This window comes from Myotis daubentonii, chromosome 17 (genome assembly GCF_963259705.1).
Source record: "Myotis daubentonii chromosome 17, mMyoDau2.1, whole genome shotgun sequence".
Taxonomy (NCBI): Eukaryota; Metazoa; Chordata; class Mammalia; order Chiroptera; family Vespertilionidae; genus Myotis; species Myotis daubentonii.
In genome coordinates, this window is record NC_081856.1 from 9,708,331 (window position 1) to 9,729,291 (window position 20,961).

Sequence of the window (20,961 nt, forward strand, 5' to 3'; positions counted from 1 at the left end):
TTCAGTTTCTCTCTCTCCTCTCCTTTTGGAACTTTAATGACATATATTTTAACCCCTTGAAACTGCCCAACAATTCACTGGTACCATGTTCATTTTTTTAAAAGTCTTTTTTTGTTTGTTTCATTTTGGAGAGCTTTTAATGCTGTGTCATCCAGTTCATTAATCTTTTCTTATGCAATATCTAGGCTGTTATTGATACCACCGTTTTTTAAAATCTCAGCCATTGTATATTTCATCTCTAGAAGTTTTATATATATAAACTCTTCCATGTCTCTAGGCAACATGGGCAATCTTACCTCTAGCTTTCTGAACATATGGAATGCAGTCATAATAATTGCTTTAATGCTGCTGCTTACTTATTTTTATATCTGTGTCATTTCATCATTTTAGAGTCTGTTCAATAGATTGTACTTTCCTGCTACTTTTCTGGTAATTTTTGATTGGGTGCCAGGCATTGTGGGGTCATCTTTACTTTTGTTTTCTTATAAACATTCTTGAGTTTTATTCTGGGATGCAGTTAAAATTCATTGGAAACAGTTTGATCCTTTTGGGGCTTGCTTTTAAGATTTGTTCAGGGTGATTAGAGCTGAGTTGATTTAATCTATGGTTAATTTTTCCTCACTATTGAGGCAAAACTCCAATGCCTCTGCATTATGAAATTTTCTTTTTCCTTGTTATTGAGCAGAGACACTATTCCCATCCCTCTGTAAGTTCCAGGCACAGTTCTCTCTAATCCTTAGATTGTTCTTTCTCTGTCCTTGGGCTGTTTCCCCACATGCATGTGCTCATCTGTATTCAACTCAGCACTCGAGGGAGACGTCCTCAGCTCTCCAGATTGTCTCTGCGCAGCTCCCTTTTCTCGGCTAGCCATTTTGGCTCTGGACTCCTCACTACGTCTCCAGTCGGGGAGACCACAGGGATCTGCCTGTGTTCAATACTGTGGCCTGGAGACTGTCTCTAGGCAATAAGCTGAAGCAATCATGTGGCTCATTTTGTTTTCTATCTTCAAAGATCAATGTCCCAAGTGCTACTGTTTCATATATTTTGTCAGTTTTTCCCTTGTTTTAAAAGCTGCAGGTGGAGGTTAAATATGGTCCATGTTACTTCATCTTGATCAGAAGCTGAAGTCTTGCTTTTACTTTCTAGCTCATGTAATAGATCCTGTAATAAACATCATTGCATACATACCTTTGTTTAAAATGTGTGGATCTGTCTGTTGAATAAATTACTTACGGTGCCACTGTTAAAGGGTATATGCATTTTAAACACAGACTATTTTGCCAAAATGATCTCTAAACAGGCTTTACCAATCAATAATCCTACTAACATTTTTAAAAACACCTATTTCCCCATATATTCTACAACACTGAGTATTATCAGATGTGTACATCTTTACCACTTTGATAGGTAAAAAAGCTATTTTAATTTCATTTCTTTTTTAAGGTTAAACCTTTTATATGCTTACTAGTAACTGATATTTCTTTTTCTGGAATTGCTTATTTATGTCCTTTGAATTTTTAGAAAATTCATTTGTCATTTTCCTTTTGACTTGCACGAATTTGTGCAGGAAATTACCCCTCCGCCTCCCCCAGTCAATAGTTTTTCTTTTGACTTTCCTCAGGGTGTTTTGTGCCATAATGAATCTCAAGTTTTTCTATGTAGTCCAAGCTATCAATGCGTTCCTGTGTGGTTTCTGGATTTTGCATGTTTTCTAGATGTGCATATGTACACGATGGTAACAGGAATTTATATCCTAAATTCATAATTAATAAGTGAGACAGTTTTTAGTTTCTTCTTTTTTTTCTAGAAACTGAACTTAGATAACAGTATTGCTACACTAAGTTCATGTAACTTATGCTCATCAAGATCTCTGGTGGGCAACTATCTTTGATTAATAAAACATGGAAGATATAAATTATGTGCAAATTGAACTTGGTAATGAAGAATTTCAAAGCAGGGAGGAGAGTAGAGGTATAAAAAGGGAATCACTGGTTGTAAATCAGTGTCTCATTTTTCCCAGGATAGACTCATCTTAGGGTTTGCTAGGAAGGTGGAGGGATGATGTGAAACCCAAAGCTATGATAATTCTAAGCCATGTTGGTTGGCCATAAGCTAGTTCCTAAAGCCTGGACCCTCCCGTGACAACAGACTTAGAATAGACTTTGTACCTTGTCATATACTTTATAATGTTGCCTAGTTGTTTTCTGTAAGTTCTATTTTCCCAACAAGACAGTTAGTCATTTGAGAGCAGGACCTTAGCCAATGTTTTCCACAAATTTGAGCTGAGAGAGAGAGAGAGAGAGAGAGAGTGTTAAATTGAGTTGTATGGAGCTTATGCATGTGCTGTTGATGGTAGGAAAACTGTAGACACTACCTCAACTTAGGTGAATCAATTTCAAGAAGAGGGCATGTTATTTATTCATTTGCTTGCCTGAGAATGACACATGTCATCATCAGGTGTTTGACAAGAACCAAGCTACTGCCCAACGAAAGAAAGTGAGTGCAGTGCGGCCTGAATGCAACACGTCTTCAGGGAAGTGTAACTGCTAGCGGCCAGGCTTCCGCTTAGCACAGTTACCGTGAATAAATCACCAGGGGACTTAAAATTGCAAACCTTCACATTTCTTTTAAAAAAATAACTTTAAACTTTGTATTTCAATCACAGCTTACATTCAATATTGTTTTGTATTAACTGCAGGCGCACAGTGGTTGGACAGTCATACACTTTACGTAGTGTTCTCCCGATACTTCCAGTGCATACAGTTACCACAATGTTCTTCACTTTATTCTCTATATTGTGCTTTACAGCCCAGTGACTATTTTTAATGGCCCATTTGTACTTGCAATCCCTTCACCTTTTCACCCAGTCTCCCAACCCCTCCCCTCTGGCAAACGTCAAAATGTTCTCTGTATCTGTGAGTCTGTTTCAATTCTATTTGTTCAGCAAACCGTGTTTCCTTAGGAAAAAGGAACTAACCTCCAGCGAGGGCCTACGACATGCGCTGAAGGAGGTGAGCTAACTTTCGTTGTGTACCATGTACTCAGCATCGTCCTAATGAGCACTTCTCATGAATCTGCGAACTGAATCTTCACAAGCACGTGAGGGAGATAGGGTTACTCCCACTTTATAGGTGGGAAACAGATTCAGGCACACACAAGCTTACTCAGGAAACACAAAAAGGCAGTGTGATTTGAACACAGGTCTACCTGACTCCCAGCCCAGCCCCTGACTATGCTACAGCGCACCTCATGCCATCCTCAGAGCAACCCAGACCGACGCTTTCCCATGTTGCTGCTGTGGAAACCGGAGCTCTGAGGTCAAGGAACTGCCCAAGGCCCGTCCAGGTCTTTTTGACTCAGGCTCATGTAACACTGTTCTGCTACATGGAGCCTCAGTCTGTACTCCCCTACGCACTTGTCCATCTCTCTCTAGCCCTGCAACTGTCCTTCCATCTGTTCCCAACACACACACGGAAAGGAAAAAGAAAAAAGGTCTGGTGACGTGAGAGAGGCCAGTGATGAGGGACAGGCTATGCAGCGTCATTCTTCTGTGTGTCTTGGCTCAGATGTGCCTGGTTATCTTCTTCCCTTGAACCCTTCATGGGAGTCCACGCACTCCTTTAAGCCCTCCTCAACTCCCATCTATCGCTCTTTTTTTTATTTATAAATATTTTTATTGATTTCAGAGAGGAAGGGAGAGGGAGAGAGATAGAAACATCAATGATGAGAGAATCATTGACCAGCTGCCTCCTGCACGCCCCACAATGGGGATCAAGCCTGCAACCCAGGCACGTGACCCGACCAGGAATTGAACCGTGACCTCCTGGTGCATAGGTCAATGCTCTACCACTGAGCCACAGTGGCCAGGCCTCACCTCTCACTCTTGAATCAGTTGCTCTCACTATGCTCTTTACATCACTTGGTTTACAACTCTGCTAGTTCAGTGTCCCTCACACTCTCCCCATTTCTCCATCTAGACTGTATCTAGCACAGTGGTTCTCAACCTGTGGGTCGCGATCCACTTGGGGGTCGAACGACCCTTTCACAGGGGTCGCCTAAGACCATCGGAAAACACATATATAATTACATATTGTTTTTGTGATTAATCACTATGCTTTAATTATGTTCAATTTGTAACAATGAAATTGGGGGTCACCACAACATGAGGAACTGTATGAAAGGGTCGCGGCATCAGGAAGGTTGAGAACCACTGCTCTAGCATCTTCTTGTGTCATCACCAGCACCTGGCACACTGCTCAGGCACAGTGCACATGAAAGAACTCAAGAGCTTGAATGAAAACTTGCAGGTCACTACGTGGGTGGTCCCTGGGTAATACCGACTCGTTAGAACATGGATGAGATGCCACAGGTCCTTCCCTCGTGGTCATACCAATTAGCCTATGGGAAAGTTGGTTTTGTTAGGCATCATTTCACTGCAATTCCAAGAACCTACCGACTTGCTGTACAGCACTTACTCCCGGGGAAAACAGCTAGTCAGGATCCCAGCCCCACCTGCAGAGTGTAACGAAGATGCCCTGCAGACAACCACCACCTGAGCCGGGCCATTTCCAGGGAGAGACGGAGTGTTTAGGATGCAAAGCCCCTTGAAGGGAAACTGCAAAGCTAGAAAGCACCTCCCTCTTCCCAGATCTGCGTCAGCTTTCAGAGGCACAAGGAGCCGGCTGCCCCAACATCCCGCGGAGGCAGTCAACTCTTTGCCTCAGTTGCTAAGTTATTTTGAATGAATCATCTCCGACAACCACCCAGCTCAAATCTCTGCACGTCTGCTACCCTATTTGAGTACTGGTCTTTGAATACCTCACACCCATTGCTTCACTTTCCGTGATCCTCAATGGTCATGCTGGGAGCGCGGCAGCGCCTGCACCTGGGCACACACCCTAGCGGGGGCAGATACAAGGAAGACATCGGTAGCTTTCTGCCACTATCCTGATGGAACAGCTGGTAGACCGAGCTTTGTCTCTATCATTTCGGCTGTGCTGATTTTTCATTTTGTCCTGCCGAACCAATTTCTCTTACCTGTTCAGAGAAGGAAAGTTGTGGGTTTTATTTCCCTTCTTTGTCACCAGACTGAGCACAGTCACTCCTGTCCACGGAGGAACACGGGGCACTGAGACACAACGGGGCACGTGCAGCACACGCTGGGGTTGAGGGTGGATGGAGAGCAGCAGTCAATCGCAAGGACCTGCTTCAGTCTCCTTAGTTTAGGTGGAAGCTGACGAGAGATGCGTAGCTGGCAGGTCACGAGGTCCTGCTCTTTACCGCTAAGAACAAACCTATCTGCCATCGAATACAAATTTGGAACTTGCAGCTGGTTCAGACTTGGTGTAGAGGCCATTACTATTTTTTTTATGTGTTTTTTTATGTGGCATTTTAAGATTTGGGATGATAGTGAAGGGCAGTGGAAAGAAGTTTGCATAAAATGAACCTAATTGCTAACTTTTTCTCCCTGTAATGGACTTCCTGCCTTTCAGTCTTATCCCACCACTCTTGCCTTGTACTCCAGCTTCATCTGTCTTCTCAATGTTCTTGAACACCAGCCCCAGGGCCTGTGCACATGCTGTTCGTTCCTTTGTACTTGCTGAGCTCTTTCCTGTGCTCTATCCCTGTGGGTCCCTTCTGGTTCAGCTCAAATGTCACTCCCTCTCAGAGGCTTTCTCTGAACACTCATCTCAAACAGGCCCTCACCCTGCTGTCTCCTGCTCCCCAGCCCACCCACCACTGGGCAGAGAGCTCATGGCATAACCCTTGCACCTAAAACAGATCTCCTGCCTTTGGCCCTGGCCAGCACGCCTTCTACTACCATAGTGTGCCCTCCGTGTGCTGGTGGTACTATGGATGCAACATGGATCGATACTTCAAAAGGTTTTCTAACAAAGTCTTAAAACAATAAAGGCTTCTGTTAACTCTGAGGAATTCAGGAAATTTAATTAATAAACCACTTTCTGAGCATCTGAACTTTTATTTTAATGTTTCTATCTCACTTTAGCTCCTAAACTGTAACAGGTACCTCTCTTGAAAAGCATGGCTCAGCGACATGAAAGCTTATTTAATGTTTTAAAGGCTTCATAATTTCTAAAGTTCTTATTCCCTCTCTTGTTATCTTAATTTCAGGAAAAACAACCATCTCTTGATTCTATTTCACCATTTAGAGTCACAGAAATTATTCCAAATTTCTTAATTTCCAAGCAACACATTAACTTCTTCAGATTTCTTTCAAAACAGCGACGGGGAAATCCCTGATGATTTCAGCTGACAATTCCTTCATCAGGAAAAGGGTTTCAATGCTAATCACCAGAAAAGTTACAGTTTACCGGAAAGAAAGGGGAAATGCTGACATATTGCACAACATACCACGAATAAAGCATGATTTATTAGCTGAATGGCATACTCATGCTGACCATTTTATCAAGAATTCCTAGTGACATCATAAACTATGTTGGAGCCAATGAACTGCTTCTATTGTCCGTGGTTCTGAGAGTCCAAGGTGAAAACAAGATTTACTTCTTTGAAGGTTTTATGGGGAAAAGGAAACATCTAACAGTCTGTGCACCCTTCTCCCCCATCCCCCCTCCCCCGCTGACCTCAACCGTGGACTTGGACAAAGATTCTGGATTTTAAATGAAGCAAAGAACTGAGCGGGAGGGAGCCCTTAATCTGGTATCTAATTCCATCAAGCACTGAGGAGAGCGCTGTTCGTTGTGGTGTCTATTACTTGGAGGAGGAAAGGTGTGATCTGCTTCTGCCTCTAGGTGTGGGTGCACAGATCAAAGTTCTCTGCAGGGGGCAGCGAGGGCAAATGCCACAGTCAGGTCCCCAGAACAAAATCCTCCCCACTCCCAGTTCTAAAAGGAAGACAGTTTGAAGGTAGTAACTACCAGGTTGTACCTTTGGCCCCCAATTAATCTGGTAAAATCAGGTTTCAGTGGAAGTAATCATGTAACGTATCACACATGACATCACCATGAGCACTGGGTTTCCCCCGTGTAGTCTACACAAATCACAAATCCATCATCCACCATGTGCTTTATTAATGCTTTATTATAGGTGATTACAAACACACAAGGCATTTCACAAACATATCTTGTTAATCATTACACTGTAATTCAGCAGCAGGGATGATGTAAAATTTATGGTCTTCAGTAAGTGAACAGGATACAAAGAAACGAAGCTTGAAACAGCTCCCCGTGACTCAGCCCCAGAGTCAGCCTAAACCTCTGCTCAGATGGGCCCTGAGCATTTACTCATGACATTGGCTAATCTAGTCATTAGATTACTCATTAGATTGGCTGAGAGAGTCAAAGATTAGTGGAGAAGGAATAAGAGACTGGTAGGTATACAGAACACTAAGGAAAACTTAGAGATAAAAGCTGTGGTAGCAGTCTTTATTTTAAAAACCACAATAAATCGCCAAAACAAAAAGTGAGTACGAATTTCCCTGTGACCAGCAGCAACTTCTATCACTTATAGGGCACGTATCATAGACTAGATTGCTCCAAGCATTCTCCACGCATTCTCTCTCCTAATCCCCATGACAACTCTATCATGTTCAATCCCCCTCTTAGGGTTAAAGAAACCGAAGAGCAACAAGGTTAAAAACCTGCCTGCCATCTCACAGCTGGAGGGCTGGGAATGGAATCACTCCCGTCCCACTCCAGTCTGAGCTCCTGGCTGATGGCGCAGCTTCTCTAGTTGAGCATTTTGGAGCCAGTCTCGAGTGCCCTTCGGGGTCCCTGCGAAACATTTCCAGCATTTTCTGATGTCTCATCCTACTAATTACATAAGTGATTAGCGTTTCCCAATAGGAAGATACCATCTACCGAGCTTGTTTAATCACATCTCATCCCACGTCAGAGTCTCTGCCTCAGTGTCCCACTGACCACAGCAGAAACGAAAAAGAAACTGGCTTCCGACCCAGCCTGTGTTATCATCTTTCTGAGGTTCTCACTGCAGAGTGTTAACATTTCCTTCTTAAAAACCTTATAACCACAGACTGGTGCTTCTTGTTTTGACAGTCCAACCTTATTAGATCACGTCCTAGCTCAGTGTAGGCCTTGCTCAACACTCTGAAATTTCAGACCTACTGAAGCTATGAAAAACGTTTCGAAGGAGTCCGCAACCTGATGTGAAATCGGAGTCGTGGGAATTTGGACAAACTAATAAACAGCTCCATGGCAAGCTGAAACAATGATGACAATGCAATGAATCACTAATATTCACTTACGACTTTTTATGCAAAGCCTTCGAAGTGTTTAATGAATTTGTGCAAACCGATTAAACTTCTCTGCCAGCAATAACTAACTCCACGTTGTACTCTCATGACACAATCCTTTCACGGGCTGCTGGCCTGCCTCATGTTATCATGCTCCAATGCCCTCAGGGGCTGGCAGGTGGTTCCAGAAATGCACTCCTATCTACAGAGTAAAGAAATGTTCACAGGAAGAAGAGCTTGAACTGGGGCAGACTGTAGCAACTGACGCCTGCCTGCCTGGATTGGGGGTTAGGGGGAGGGAGGAAGCTGCAAAAACTTGGGCTGGGGAGGCTGGTCTTGCAGCTCAAAAGAGAGAGAGGGAGAAGCAAATGGTTCCCAGAGGAAGAAATTTAGAAAAACTGTTCACATCACCTTTGGGTTATGGGGCCCCATGACTCAGTGTTCAGCCCGTGGAAGTGAAACATTATTTCCCCTCTAGATCGCCGTGCTCCGGTCCCCAGATATAGCCTACAACTTCCACTGCCTCAGCCGCCAAAGCAGATGACTAAGGACGAGGCCAGAGGGTGCAACTTTGGGTTGTTGTTTAGCCTGTATTACTGGTAGCAACCAGAACAGCATAAAATGCCACCAATGAAAGAGGTAAGAAAAAAGAAAAGAAAAAGATTGTTCTCTGACTCGGGGAACACATCAGGTGGGAGAACTTTCAACTGTGTGATTTTTAAGTAAATGACACAATGAATGTTTTACTTGGGACTTTTTCATCTCAAAGCAGAGAGCAAAGGCCCGAGACTCAGTACTTAGCATCTTATTACATTTAGGTCATGGGGAGTAACGAGAAGAATTTTCACTTTTCAATTGGGATCATATTGTTAACAAAAAGCAAGACCAAAAACAGCGTCAGGCTCTAAGAATTAAAAACTCTGACGCCTCTGGGCCTGGGAGGGAGCACCAGGTGGGACCAGGCGAAGTGGCGCAGCCTGCTGCCCGCACAGGCAGACTACGCCATGCGGGAGTGTTGTCCGATTTGGAATTTTTAAAACAAGAAGTTGGAAATACAGACTGTTATGTGAAATCTCTCATTTTTGCATGTTGCAACTGATGTATGCATGTCCAGCTACGCGGGCCAAACCAAACACATCTGCAGGCTGGATCCAGTGCCGAGACTCTAGTGTCTGCCCTCTGTGACCACAGTGATGGCTTTAACCCTAAAGCAGTTAAAAGGAAACAAGATGGACACATCCTCCAGAGAGTAAATTATGCCATTGCTTGGTCAAAAGGCTCTTCATAACTCTACTGTGTGGGGTTTTAGAAATAAGTCCGAGAAGCTGATGAGTTTATTCTGCGAGCAATGCCCAGTTTCCCACTGTGCAGCCTGCCAGTGGAAGGGGACGGTGTCAGATCTGTAGGGCGGGTGAGGGAAGGGGTTCAGTGAGGGAGATGTTCTGTGGCCTCAGAGAATGAGATCTGAATAATGACTCCACGCTGGGGCTCATGCCCCGTGGTTAGAAATCTAGGCTTTGTTCTTTGCTGCTGCTAGAGACCCAGGAACCCAAGGGATGTGTCAACCAGGGTCTCCAGTTGGCAGCTCAGCAGGGTGGATGGAAAAGTTCAGCTAGAAAAGAAGCAAAATCCCTGCTGATCTGACAACACGTACAGAGGGAGACCACACGGCGGCCGGCTGGCTGCCTGCCTATCTTCCTTATCATGCACAAGGCATCATGCCATACACCAGGCTCTCAGCTCTCTCCATACTGCTCGCGGAAGAGTTCTAAACATAGCCACTGCACATGTGTTTGGAAGGAAGGGGGTGTCTATTTTAAAGAAGAGAAAGTTCCTTGTCTCTGGCTATTCAGCTTGAAATTGACAACCCACTGTTCTACCATGAACCTCATGGGGACCACTGAACCTCATGTTAAAAGCGAGGAAGGGGCGACAGATTTGGGACTCTTGTCTCCACGCTGAGTGACAGGAGAGCTGGCCTGTGACTGAGTTACAATGGGTTGGGGGAACTCCGTGCTCACTGGCCTGCTCTCATCTGAACATGCTGTCTAACCCGCTGGCATAGCACAGCAGTGGCACTAAGACCGAACCGTGACAGACTGCTTTCTACGCATTTGCCAGGTGCAGTTCTACGTGCTTTACATGTATGAACGTATTTATTCCTCACACCACCCCAAGGATGTAGGTGCTGCATCATCCCCATTTTACAGAGGTCGAAACTTAAACTCAGAGGTTAAGTATTTTGCCTAAGGTCACAGTTAGTGATGCGTGGAACAGGAATTCACACTTAGACAGTCTGGCTCCAGTGCTGAGCTCTTAACCATTTAGCTAGATAACCTCTCAAAATGGGTATGAGGTAACAGCCACAGTTAGAGACTGGGCTACTCACTGCATAATATGAAGGCCTGGGAATTTTCTGTTCCAATGGAAATTTGCTACTTTCACCTTTTATGCAGGTTTCAGAGCAATCATGCATACAGGAGAACAATCTACGAAATTTCAATCTGCACATTTGACTAATATTTGTATAGCTGAGCTGCACAGCCACATACATTCAAGCATACTCATTGTGGGGAGGAGAGAGAGAGAGAGAGAGAGAGAGAGAGAGAGAGAGAGAGAGAGAGAGAGAGAGAGAGAATGGTGTGGGTGGTGGAAGCAGCAGTTTCTCAGTGGCCCCAGCACCCTGCACGCCTCCCTTACTACACAGGTCTTGTGTGAAGTGCAAGTTTGTGATTCAAAGATAAGTGGGATTTTTATTTTTTTATAACATGGCTCCTCCAGGCAAGCCAACTACTTCATCTGCTGCTCAATGGAAAACAAGTTACAACACTTGAGAAACAAGGTACCCGTGTGGGGCTGACTGAGAGCTGGAGCCTGGGCCTCCTGAAAGGCTTGCAGAAGGAATCCTATGTATAACTTCTGCCTCGCACACTTCAAACACCCAGCTTCCTGCATAAACTATAACCAAATTGACTTCGCATATATTATCTCAGTTTTTCTTGTGATTATTCGCAAGCATTTCTCTAAAGATATAATCTCTGGTTATTTTTAGGCCTAGCAGTTGTTTTTTAAATATAATCTTATTTCCCATTATGACCTGTGATCTTAACTCCCGAGTCTGGCTTTGGTGCCAGTCTTACATGGGCCCCTAAAAGAGCACTCGGTAATAACTCCAAAGCCTGTAGGGTCATTGACGATGGCTTGTTACTGCTGTGTAACTGCTTTTTTGTTTATGGCTCTCCACTAGAGGAGGCGGGATCCCGCCTCTAACAATGACTGACACAGTGAACGCTCAATACCTAGCCAATGAAAAATTAACGCCATGTGAATTTAGATACCACAGCACAATGCCACCCTTTGGTCAGAAAAAGCACATTGTATATAGGTGTGTGTTTGTACAGACCTAAACGAGGCGAGCATCCCCCTTCTAACTTCCCTGTACTTGGAGTCTGTTTCTCTTTAACTCGACGTCCCTTGCTGGGTGATCTCATTCACTCCCCTACAACAACCATATGCCAACAACGCCCAAGTTTTTATATCTCCCCTGCCTCCCCCCAAACTCCAGGTCTGGTTTTCCAGCTGGCCTCAGATCCCCTGCCTTCCGTGAGCCACTCAAGTGAACATTTCCAGAACCCAGCTTTATCTTCACCTTCCCAGCCTTACTCCCTTTCCCTTCTCCTGAGTGAGGGCACATTTACTGCTGCAATTACCGGGAGACTTTGGTGTCAGACAAGTCCATGTTCAGATTCTCTAGTTGTACAAGGTCGGGCTTCTTTGAGCTTAGATTTCTACTTCTCTAAGAAGGCACAGTATTACTCCAGAGTTGTCATGAAGACGAAATCACCTAATCTAGGAAATTCCTTAGCTCTAAGCCAGTATACAGTTTCAGCCTGCAGCAAACAGCACCTTTTATTGTTCTCCATACCAGTCCATTCGGTCTCCATGCATCCAGCCTCCTCTACTGGAAAACTCAAAGCCATGTTTTACTTCTGATGGTCCCTCCGCTCCCTCTTACGTCACAGTCCCCAATTCTATAAATTCGGCTCCTCAGACTCCTAACCTGGCTTTGTCCTCTCCTTCTCCACGGCTCCTGCCCTCATTCAGGCCCTTGTTGCATCTAAACGACTGTCACCATTTGCTTCAGGTCTCTGTACGAAAGCTCATACATCACAGTGACACCAAGTCATCTCTGTCAACACCTACATTGATCATGTCACTCCGCTGCCTGGAAACGTTCATGGGCTCCCACAGGTGAAGTCCCCATCTGCATTTTTAAGAAATACGGTGGGAACTATCGCTTATGTCCATAACTTGTCAGAACCGTTCTTTTTTTTTTTTTTTTACTTAATCATCACACCAATGCCAATGAAATAAATACAATGATCCTTGTCTTACAGATGAAAAAAATAAGGCTAATCATTATCCACTAATGCAAGTCAAATAATCTGTCCATTCACAATCGGGTTTGCCTCCAGCCTGTACATCTGTCAGAGCAATGACTTCCCTTCTTATCTCCAGAAATAAGCTCTAAAAGTCAAGGCACAAAAGGAAATTTCATATAAATCAGAGCCAACCGGATAATCGCTTAGGAAGGTTGAGTGAACACAGCCAATGTCCCTTTTAGCGTTGGAGAAGGCCGTTTCTTTGGCTGGCACCAGATGAAGGAAGGAGCTGCCACCCATCACCTGTGCTGTTTAACTGCAGTTTCTATTCTGTCGTTGCTGAGTCTGTGCAGATGATTTTGTGTATAGCAACTGGAGCAGGGTGACAGAGCACTTGGAATGCACCATGGAAATTACTTGTCCTTCCCAAGCAGCTAGAGGGCGCAGAGACCCTTTGCCTTCTTAGCACCTAGCATGGTCCTTTGCTATGGGCAGCTAATTTATACACTTGTGGGGAAAATTCACATCCTTTAATAGTCATCACAAATGTCGAATTAGTTGAGTGTGGGTTAAGAGGAGTGTCAGGTAGGTGCTCATCTGCTCCTGCAAAACCAACGATCTATGGTCAACAAGACTTGTCTGCCTCCATGTTCTGCACTGCAGTGGCTGACGCACATTCAGCCAGACTTTGCAGGTATCCATCCAGTTGCGAGCAACATCTTGCAAAGTCAAGAGTCTGACAGTTCCCACAGGCTCCTCTGAGTCAAAGCTGAAGTGCAGGTTCACGGGTGGAGACAGCTGCTCTGAAAGCTGCCTCATTTTCTGGTCTAGTGTGGTCAGGAACAGGAAATCGAACCTGTGGTATTTTGGGCTTTGATTCTACTCTGCCCTTAAAAAAGCACACAGCGACAGCGGGGTCTGTACGTGTGGAAAGAGTGAGCTCATCTCATGTGTCCGTTGGACAAACAGAAGACGTTGGAAGCCTGAGGCTGGAGCTGCAACACTGGGTCCTCCTGCTCAGTGTCCCGGGGAAAGCCCTGTGGGTGCTGAGCACAGTGCAGCAGACACTCTGTCCCTGTGTCCAGAGTCCTCCGGCTGCACAGGCGCCGAGTCCTGCCCGGTTCCCAGCAGTGGGCCTGTAGAGTGGAATCTACAATAGTCTTGCTACAAGCATTCTGGTGGCAGGCACATTCCTACACTCACTAAATTCCAGTGTAACATCCTGAAAGTCCCACAGACCCGGACCTGCCCACTGCCCCGGGCTGGCTCCCTAACCCACATCTCCGTCTCCTCTCTGGGGACAATGTCATTTGCCTTGCATCATTGCTCTAATCTGCTTTTTCTATCTGATCAAATCAAACAACAGGGGTGAAGCATTTAGCACAGTGCCTGCTATATCTATAAGCTCAATAATCAGCAGTACTTGCTAGAATTCCTCTCTCAATTCTTACCCCATATTGTTCTCAAAGTCAAAGTCTTCCAATGGCTTTGAGGCCCTTCCAGATCTGCCCCTCATTACCTCTGATCTCACTTCCTGCTTTTCTTCCCCTCACCCACTCCATGTGGACATCTTTGTCGTTGCTGCCACCTGTCAGGCTTACTCATACACCAAGTGCCCCACATGGTCTGATGTGCTGAGGGCAGTGCCTGGCTCAGAGGAGACATCCAAGTCTGTGTTGAATGAAGAATGAATGAACTGGCTTGTACAGTAAGCTAATAATGCCTCTGGAGGACTGAACTCTGGACTAAATACCTAACTGCAGAGGTCTTGGTATGTTTGGGTCTGCTTCTGAGAGAACCGGGACTCTGGCTCCTACCCTTAACAAGAAGCTATTCCAAATGCTTCCACGAATCAGTTCATTTAATCCTCACCCCACCCTTCACCGTGTGGTGAGGTATTACTATCAGTGCTTATTTTAGGGACAACCGAGCTCTGAGAGGTTAAGTAATTTGCTGAAGGTCACAAAGCTAGTGAGTGATGTAGGCTGATGTCATGTGCCACTGACCCTACTACCTCCAGGCGGATGACTGTTTTGAATGCTATTTACTGTCCGACTCTCCCTGATTTCACAGTCCTTTCTGAAGCCAGCAATACAGGCAGGCGACTTTCCTCGGCGCCTCCTCCACTGGCCCCTGCTGCTGGGGTTCCAGCAGATTCCTCAGCTCATCCTGCTCGGGCTATGATGCAGCAGGTCAGACCAAGTGGTAAGGCAGACTGTTCACTTCAGGGGCAGAAAGGCCCAAATGTTTTGCTTTGTTTTTATTACAACTTATTCTTCACAAATCCGGCCGATCATTGAGACACAGAAGTGACTTTTTTCTCCAACAAATAATGACAGGCTTTGAAGTCGGTGGGTTGGACAGGGCACTGTTTGGAGCCGCTGCTGCTGGTTAGGCAGGATGCTAAAGAGCTGTTCGAGGACACAGAGGTCAGCTGGAATGTCCTCCGTCACTCCTTCCCCCTCTAGTGCCCATCCACCCTTCAGGACTCACATCAGCACCCTGTCCCCACTGAAGCCGCTCAGACCAGCCCTGTCCTCGGCCTCCTGCCTCCCCTCCAGGCTAAGCCTCTGTCCTCCACCATGACGCTTGCTGAACTGCAGGGAAACTACCTGTCCTCCGACATGGGGAGCAGGGGCAATGCCACATGCTCGTACCCTCCGTGCCTCAGGAACAGAGGAGTCCCATAAATGACTGTGGAATGGACTAGGACCGCCCTCCTGCGATACCACAACCTCGGAGATCTCCGAATCTGCCTTGTCACCTTTGACCTGACTCAGACTGAGATCCAAATGGCATAGCCCTCGACAGGACCCAGTTCTAGTTCAAGAAAGCCACGATTATGTGGAACAGTCTTCAAACCCAATGTCCTTGCCATCTGCTCAAAAGTTCTCCCCCTGGCCTCGATGAATTCATTACCCCTAATTCTCATTACATAAATGTATTCAAAGAGCCATTTACATTTTCCTGAGGGGTCTTTCCTCTCTGCAAAAGGCAGCACAATAAATCGTCATTTCCTCTCGATTCAGCCAACACATTGGCTGATGAGAAGCCTGTATCAACGAGAATATTTATAAGCTCTTGAGTTCTACTATGTACAGTTTTAAAAATACAAAATGTTTGTAAGGGATGCTGACAATATTTTCAAGGGCTTACTTTCAGACTAGTTTATTGGGTCACTGCAGGGGAAAGAACAACGCATTCCTTTTAACCGGCATCAGGCTATGAGCTGTGGGGCCTGGAGTCCGCATGCAGATGAGTGTTTCCGCAGCCAATGGGGCAGGGAAGCACACTGTTAAGCATCTGAGGAACAATCCCGATGGGATTTTGCAGTGAGACTCTCTAAATCCCCCAAACTTAGTCCTATCAATGCTGACTAAATTTTGTGCTGGTTATCGAGATTAATTTAAAAAAACACATCCTGCTTGTTCTGAAGCAATGTAGACATGAGTCTCAAACTGATGACAACAAACCACATACCACAAAGTATTTAAATGAATCAGAAGTTCCAGGGCAGGTGGGGCCTAAATAAAAAAAAAAACAAACAAACACCAAAAAACCCAAAAAAAGACAGAACCCTCCCCTCCCCATAAAACTAAACCCATAAGAACCACTGGTCACGTGCAATGGCATTCCATTTGGTTCTTATAACAACCTGGTCCATTTCCACAGAAGAGGACAATAAAGGCAGCAGTTGGAGGAACCTCTTGCCTCTCCTAACAATGCACTCTCGGGATTTGAAGCGCTGCTGACAGCATCGCCAGGGGATGGAGAGGAGGCTCTCTGAGGCCAGACTGCCCGATTCCAAATGCTGGCTCCGACACTTACTGGCCGGCTGATTTTGAGCAAGTTTCTTAACTCTGTGTCTCAGTCTTCTCATCTGTAAAATGGAGCACACACGTCAGAGGGCTGTGGTCAGGGTGAATGCGTTAACGTTTATGAAGTGCTTGCTCCAGTGCGGGCGTGCAGGCAGCACTCTTCCCACTCTTGTCTGACTCCAGAGCCCAGGCTGTTTCTTCCACAGCCAGGGTCAGTGTTAGGAAGCACAACACTAACAAATCCACCTCCGCAACAGTTCAGAATTGCTCTGCACTCGGTAAGTAACCAGTGAAAGTTAATGGAGAAAGTCCACTCCAGTTCTCACTGTTTCATTCCAGACGGAAGCGTTAGTGTTGAGAAGCAGGCATCAAAGGACACAGAATTTGGCTTGACACAGAAAATCATTCCCATCGTTGAGAGCTGCCTGGAAATGGAATGAGCTGCTTGTCCCAGGAGGTGCCTCAACCAACGGTGACTACTGAGTGAGACTGTACAGGGCGGTTAGAACTGTGACCCTCAGGGCAGGGGAGCTCGGGGTGAGACAAGCTCCAGGGCTGATCTGCGATTCCACACCTGACACTGGAGAAGATATTAGCAAAAGGGCTGCCTTTTGCCAGGCTCTTTACTGTATAGGGACGTAACTTTAGTGACATCATCCTCACTTACCTTAACTGAAAAGCATGAACGGTATGAAATAAAGGCTGTTACAAATGGGTGTGCCTGTGAGTGGATGTGAGATGTTAATTAATTCCTTGATTTTAGGATCTCTTACAGTAAGTGGCCCAGTGAAGTGATTATAGCAATTTAATCGAAGTTAAGAGTAATTTAATTGACCACGAATAACTAGGTTTACAGCGAGAAGGCAAATACTTCTTGAATTTCTAAACGTATGGTGTGTTTTCTATGCAAAACAGTAATCAGAGGTCCTTGGTTTTTGGAGGGAAAACTGGTATAAGTAATGTTCTTTAGATTTCTTAAGAGGAAAGAAATAAAATCGCTGATCCATTTTCATTCCAGGAAAGATACATCTTGGCCATTTTCCTACCTTGGTGGGCTTCTCTTTAGCAGTCTTCACCTCATGTTTATGTGCAACAACATGAAGGAGGGGAAGGCAATCTTAAAAGCTCTGATAGAAACAACTATGACCCCCTCCCCAAAAACAAACCAACAAAAAGGCTCTACTATTGCAAAACTCACCAGCTTGCTTCTGTATTCGAGGTATGCTATCATCTCTCATTCATTCACTCATTTTCTCTCTCACACCCCTCCCTTTCTAGTATGTGCTGTGGCACTGGAAAGGGAGGGCTACAGTGTTCATTAAAGATGCCAGGTACACAGAGGACGTTGATTGTTGAAACGCTAAGGGCACAAGCTCCGAATAAGGCAAGCATGAAATGTCATTAAAGCTCACGTTGCAAAATGGACATAATCCCTAATGGTGCCCGTTTCAGAGTGTCCTGAACAGAAGGACACGGATCACCAATGCACAGCTATTACTACAGCGCTCAGCACACATCCATGCTTGACGAGCTCTAGTTATCACTGTTATTTTTATTACCACTCAAGGGTTAATCATTTGCAAAACTATGACTCTAAAGTATAATTCCTACTAAGACTTTAATAAATAGCATTTAGTTCTTGGATAGTTCTAAAGGCACACGGGTCAGGGTCACACAGTAATTCAGGGTCTTCATTAGAGGCAACAATTACCATTGGGCAACGATATGCTTAAGTTTTAGCCCAAATAATATTTTAGTTAATAGAAGGCTCAAAATAGAATTTACTAAAGCTAAATTACCAAGAAACAAACAAACAAACCCAGCTCCTTAAATATATAAAGTTATTGCTTCCCTTTACTTGGGGAGGCAAAATTCAAGCTCTGCCCATAAATCTACCTGATTCCCCCTAACCCCCCACCCAACTAAGCTACATTTAATGCACATTAAAAGTCAAGGCGCAAATAAGGCAGAACATGTGTGATACACTGTGAAGGGACTAATGATCCACTCCACTCTTAGGCCTTTCTCCTTCCCTCCTCGGTCCTCCCAGCCCACTCAGAGCCGAGCTAACTGCAGGCAGGTGTGCCGAGCCCAAGGAGGACAATCTAGATCTGGGAGGTCTTCTCTGTGGGTCGGGGAGGATGATCAATCTTCCCTCAGGGTCTCTTTTTGGGGGAACTTTCTGAGAAAACTGAGACCTTCTCTGAAGAAAGCATCCTCTGAATTCTGACCAACTTTTAATTTGGTTTTGGTTTCTCACCAAATGGCTTTGTGGAGGCGCTTTTTACCTATTTGCTATCCGGTGAAATCAAGATGGTGAAACTGACACCTTCTGAGCCCCACATCTTCTTCTTTCTTTGACAGACACACAGAGATAACCGACTAGGAGTTGCCACAAAGGGAAGAGATGGGAGGTACAAGGGGTACGAACTCAAGTCTAGGGAGACAAGCATAGGGCTAACAATCACAGTGCTTTTACAGGAAACAAGGGATATGGAGGCAAACCAAAGCCATAAAAAGGTGCTTTTCCTTCTTCTGCAGCCAAACCCGATGTCATCACAGCCACACAACATTCAAGAAAGTCCAACCTATTTTAAGGAGTTTCAGGTGACAGATTATTGGCTCACAATGAGACACAGACTGATGGATACGGAGAAAAAGTTCACTGTGCCGTGAACCACTGCTAATCTTAACTGATAAAACCAGCAGAGACATGCATCTCCACTTTCAAGTGTTTACTGGATGACATCACACCGTGGGTTTAATCAAAGTGCTGTCCGGATTATCCGGTAAATGTCACATAATCATACTTGAGTGCCTTAGATAAAGGCCTCGGAACATTGTCAATGATTTCACACTGCAAAACAAATTTCCCAGATGAGTGTGTAACATTAACTCCTTTACCCTTGTGTTCTTTCGGGTATAACTCTAACCCCATACATGACATCTGTCTTGAACAGAACTATGATTTTGTTTTAGAAAAGAATCCTGTAATGAAAGACAGTTTCCATTAGGCACATAAGAAAGTATCAGATTGAAGCTTTTGACGTAGGTTGGTAAAATAAATATCACAATATCAATCCATCAGGGGAAATGCATATCAAAACAATGAGATAACACTTCACACCAACTAGGATGCTACAGTCAAAGAGACAGATAACAACAAGTGTCGGCGAGGACGAGGAGAGATGGGAACCCTCACACACTGCTGCTGGGAATGTAAAATGGCGCAGCCGCTTTGGAAAACAGCCTGGCAGTTCCTAAAAAGGATAAACATAGAGTTACCATATGACCAGCAATTGCACTCCCAGACATATACCACGAGAAATGAAAGTAAAAACATATGTCCACTTGTACACGAATGTTGATAGCAGCATTATTCTTAGCAGCCAAAAGATAAGACACAATTCAAATGACCATCAACTGATGAATGGATCATCACACAGTGGAATGTTACATAGCACTAAAAAGAAAGTTCTTTCACATGCTACAACATGGGTGAACCTTGAAAGCATGGTGTGAGGTGAGAGAAGCCAGTCACAAAAGGCCACATATGCATATTTGTAAGAAATGTTCAGAACAGGCAAATCTACAGAAACAGATTAGTGGGAAAAGATTAGTGGTTGCCTAGAGCTGGGGGGGGGGGGGGGGGGCTTGGAGGAAATGGAAAGTGAATACTGATGGGTATAGGGATTCTTTTTGAAAATGTTCTAAAATTGCTTGTGGTGATAGTTACTCTGGGAATATAATAAAAATCATTGCATCATGCAGGTTAAATGGGTCAATTGTGAATTATATCTCAATAAAGCTGCTATAAAAAGGCAGTATGATCGACCAACTACCGCAGGAGTTGCTGCTTAAGGATTCTGATGGCATCCTCTCTCACAATTCTCAGGGAGTCACCTGTCAGGTACGAGGTCAGGACTGAATGAATGATTTTCAAAAATTTTAGCAACCTTGCTAATGCTTACAGCCAACCTGCTACTTCTGCTACTCAGTATCCCTGAGGATTAAGCTTTTTTCCTGTTTGTAGTCCTACATTAATCGGCATGGAACTTCCACATAGTAGATGCTCAGTTATTATTTCTTGAATTGAATTCAAATAAATTTCAAAAATAACCAATTGGGGACCATAAATAAAAGTCAATCGAAGAATATTTTGCCTTGTTTGAAGAAAGATGATCAGCACCACTATAGCTCTCTTTTTTAATCCTCATCTGAGGATATTTTCCATTGATTTTTGGAGTGAAAGACAGAGAGAAATATTGATGTGAGAGAAACACATCGATTGGTTGCCTCCTGTATGCACCCTGACAAGGGTCTGGGCTGGGAAGGAGTCTGCAACTGAGGTACGTGTCCTTGGCCGGGATCAAACCCGGGACCCTTCAGTCTACAGGCCAACGCTCTATCCATTGAGCCAAACCAGTGAGGGCACCACTACAGCTCTTTACCACACTAAATCTGGGGCATCTGAAATGCAATGAAGTCCCTAAAATATTAATCAGTGCTGGCTATAACAATAAGATTTATG

The 20,961-nt window shown here is 44.7% G+C and overlaps 1 protein-coding gene across 6 annotated transcripts in view; it reads right to left on the bottom strand.

The window, feature by feature from the left end:
• The window catches only part of NSMCE2 (NSE2 (MMS21) homolog, SMC5-SMC6 complex SUMO ligase), a 221,299-nt gene that overhangs the window by 38,537 nt on the left and 161,801 nt on the right, over positions 1-20,961 (bottom strand). Inside the window, exon 7 of one of the 6 annotated variants that reach the window (XM_059672732.1) lies at positions 7,042-19,690. The exons of the other annotated variants lie outside the window; for them this stretch is intronic. Coding sequence (XP_059528715.1) covers positions 19,629-19,690 — 62 coding nt within the window. The 3' untranslated portion in view covers positions 7,042-19,628. Of the gene's footprint in view, positions 1-7,041; positions 19,691-20,961 lie in introns of those variants that run through there. 6 annotated transcript variants of the gene reach the window in all.